A 2,619-nucleotide genomic window follows, 5' to 3' on the forward strand; every position below is an offset into this window, starting at 1 on the left:
AAATCTAGAGCAGTTGCTATTTTATTGGGTTAGTGCTGAAGTGTGTGTGTGTATATATATATACGTGTGTGTGTATAATGCATTTGTTCCTACTTGAACTTACCGTGATGCATAAAAGTTGTCTCTGTTGCCTTAAAGTGTTAAAGAATTCTTTTATTTGTTTGGAATAATGTGACTGATGCCAAGGGGGGTTCCTAAGATCCCGTGAAAAATCTTCAGGTTTGGTTTTTTTAATATAAAATAACCACAAAATTATACTACAGAGCAGTACACTAACAGAATACCACAAACCATAGACAAGCCAATGGATAGCGTTTATCTCCCTCCCCCCTTTCTAAAACACAACAAAGAGCACCCAGTGTTTGTTACATTTTTCTGGGTTCTGGAAGTGCCTCCTTTTTTGTTCTTTGGTAGTACCGCAGTTTCACCAATAAAGCCGTGTTCCAGATTTTATTAAGGCATTCACTTCTGGATGGCGATACTGGTTGCTTCCAATTGGATGCTAGAACCATTTTTTTGCTTCAGAGAATGGACTCAGAACTAACTCCACATCTGAAAAACTGAACCAATCTTGATCAGAGGGTATATTGTACAATAAACTGAGCCGTAGTCTTCCATTTTGCTGAAGACCCTTGAAAAGATGAGCAACCTTGCTTGCCTCCAGGGAGGAGGAGCTGCTTCCCATTGGTTGTGGCTGCCCCGCCCTAGAACCACCCAGAAGGAGTTTTTTCAGTGAGCAAGCAAATTTTTCCCTTTGTCACGAGAGTTGTGAATGTGTCTTTTCTGCAGAAGTTCATGAACAAGAAAGCAGACGAGGAGGAGAAAAAGGAAGGTTGACGGGGACTCTGCAAGAGGGAGTTGAACGTGATAAGGAAGAGACGAGCCACCACACACGTTCTTTAGGGGTCCAGTCAGGTGTGTGTATATTACTTTAGTTTAATCTTGTCAAGTTGCAGACTTTTGCGTTGTGTATATACCAGTCTCAGTATAGGATAAGAATTGTGTGATGGTTTTTGATAGCTGTGTGTAACGGTCCTGGCATTGTTGGAATAAATGTTCTTACTCTGTAGACAAAACAAAATGTGTGTGGTGTGTTTTGATCGATTTAATATGGGCTGTTTTGGTATGTGGAGAAGCTATACTTGACACTGCTCTGTATTCTGCTTCTGAATCCAGTAAGTGAGCAGAATTGCCCTTATCCGAGGAGACGGCTGATAAACATCACTAAAATGCTACTCAATCTTTCCTTTGTTTACAATTCTGCTTCTCCGCCCCGTCTCCTAATAAGAACTCAGACAGAGAAGATGCTTGGTCTGGAGAATCATTGTGTGACCCACACTCTGCAAGCTCAACTAAGGACTTGCCCCATCCCTCATAAACACTTCAGAGGCCTGGCCCCATCTTTTTATTAGGGGTGCGAGGTATTTGAATGGGAGACCACCAAGAAAGTACAGGGTTGCTCTGCAGAGGCAGACAATGGCAAACCAGCTCTGTTCCTCTCTTGCCTTGGAAATCCGATGGTGTTGCCATAAGTCGGTTGTGAATTGATAGTACTCGATTATTACACTGAGCTGGATGGCCCAGGCTTGCTCAGTCTCATCAGATCTGAGATATAAGCTTTATAAAGGACACAGACAAATGCAATTAAAGATTTTTAAATAAAACATGCTTAAAACACTAGCACTCTTGCAATATTTTGTCTATTTAACTGTCTGTGATAACTGACACCTCTTGCTCTGAATTATTGCATCAAAATGTCTGTTCTGTAGCAATCTTGATGATGCTGTTCAGGTGTCTATATCTGTAAGTTGCAAACTTACTTTTTATTTATTGACATTCATTACAGAAATCTCATGCTCAGTGTTTGGAGCTTAGGACCCAGGGGAAGTAATGAAATGGCTGGGCATTGCAACCTTTTATCCATAAGATGCCTCATGTTCTGGTCAAGACCATGAGAAGGCATCATGACACATTTGTCTACAAAACTACAGTCTTCCCCAGAGAAATAACAAAGGAAAGGTGCTGGGTGAACTTGATCTGGACACACACTCAGCCTAATCCACCTCACTGTCTTGTTGTTATTCCTCCTCTAAAATAAGTTCACGTTGCTTTCTTACTGAGAAAGACTGGATCATGAGGGCATGAATACAGTGAAAAGGGGGGAGGAATCCAGTTGCACCCGGGAGAGCTGTGGCATAAAGAGTGTAGTCAGGCACACCAAAGCTCACACTTTGAACAACATTTTTGTTGGTCTTAAAAAGGTGCTTGGTATTTCTCCCCTGCGATTGAGGCAGCCCAGCAAAACAAGCTCTCCCGCATTCCCTTCCTCTCTCCGGGGAGGATCCTCAGCCAGTGGAAGGATGGAAAGGCTTCCCTTTGTCTCCTGTTCCCTCCCGCCCCCTGGGAGAAGGAGGGGGAGGAGCCTCAGCCAGTTCTTTACCAAACTCAACTGCACAGGAGAGGCTTGCCTATCTATCTCTCCTGTGCTAATGAGAGTGACTGGTAAAGCAAGGTGCCACGTGGCAGCAGCAAGAGAAATGGGAAAGGAAAAAGGAAACAGACAGAGCCTTGCAAGCCAGATGGTGGCCCTCCGAGGGCCTGATCCGGCCCATGGGCTGC

The 2,619-nt window shown here is 43.6% G+C and overlaps 1 protein-coding gene across 1 annotated transcript in view; it reads left to right on the forward strand.

Annotated features, from left to right (window-relative positions):
• Positions 1-1,063, forward strand: part of LOC107108123 (zinc finger protein 638-like) — a 7,237-nt gene extending 6,174 nt beyond the window's left edge. Inside the window, exon 4 of the mRNA XM_015408524.1 lies at positions 790-1,063. Within this exon, the coding sequence (XP_015264010.1) occupies positions 790-837 (48 nt within the window). The 3' untranslated portion in view covers positions 838-1,063. The remainder of the gene's footprint in view (positions 1-789) is intronic.
• Positions 1,064-2,619: the final 1,556 nt, after the last annotated feature.

The sequence above is a fragment of the Gekko japonicus genome, unplaced genomic scaffold (assembly GCF_001447785.1).
Source record: "Gekko japonicus isolate JY-2015 unplaced genomic scaffold, Gekko_japonicus_V1.1 scaffold8351, whole genome shotgun sequence".
Classification (NCBI taxonomy): Eukaryota; Metazoa; Chordata; class Lepidosauria; order Squamata; family Gekkonidae; genus Gekko; species Gekko japonicus.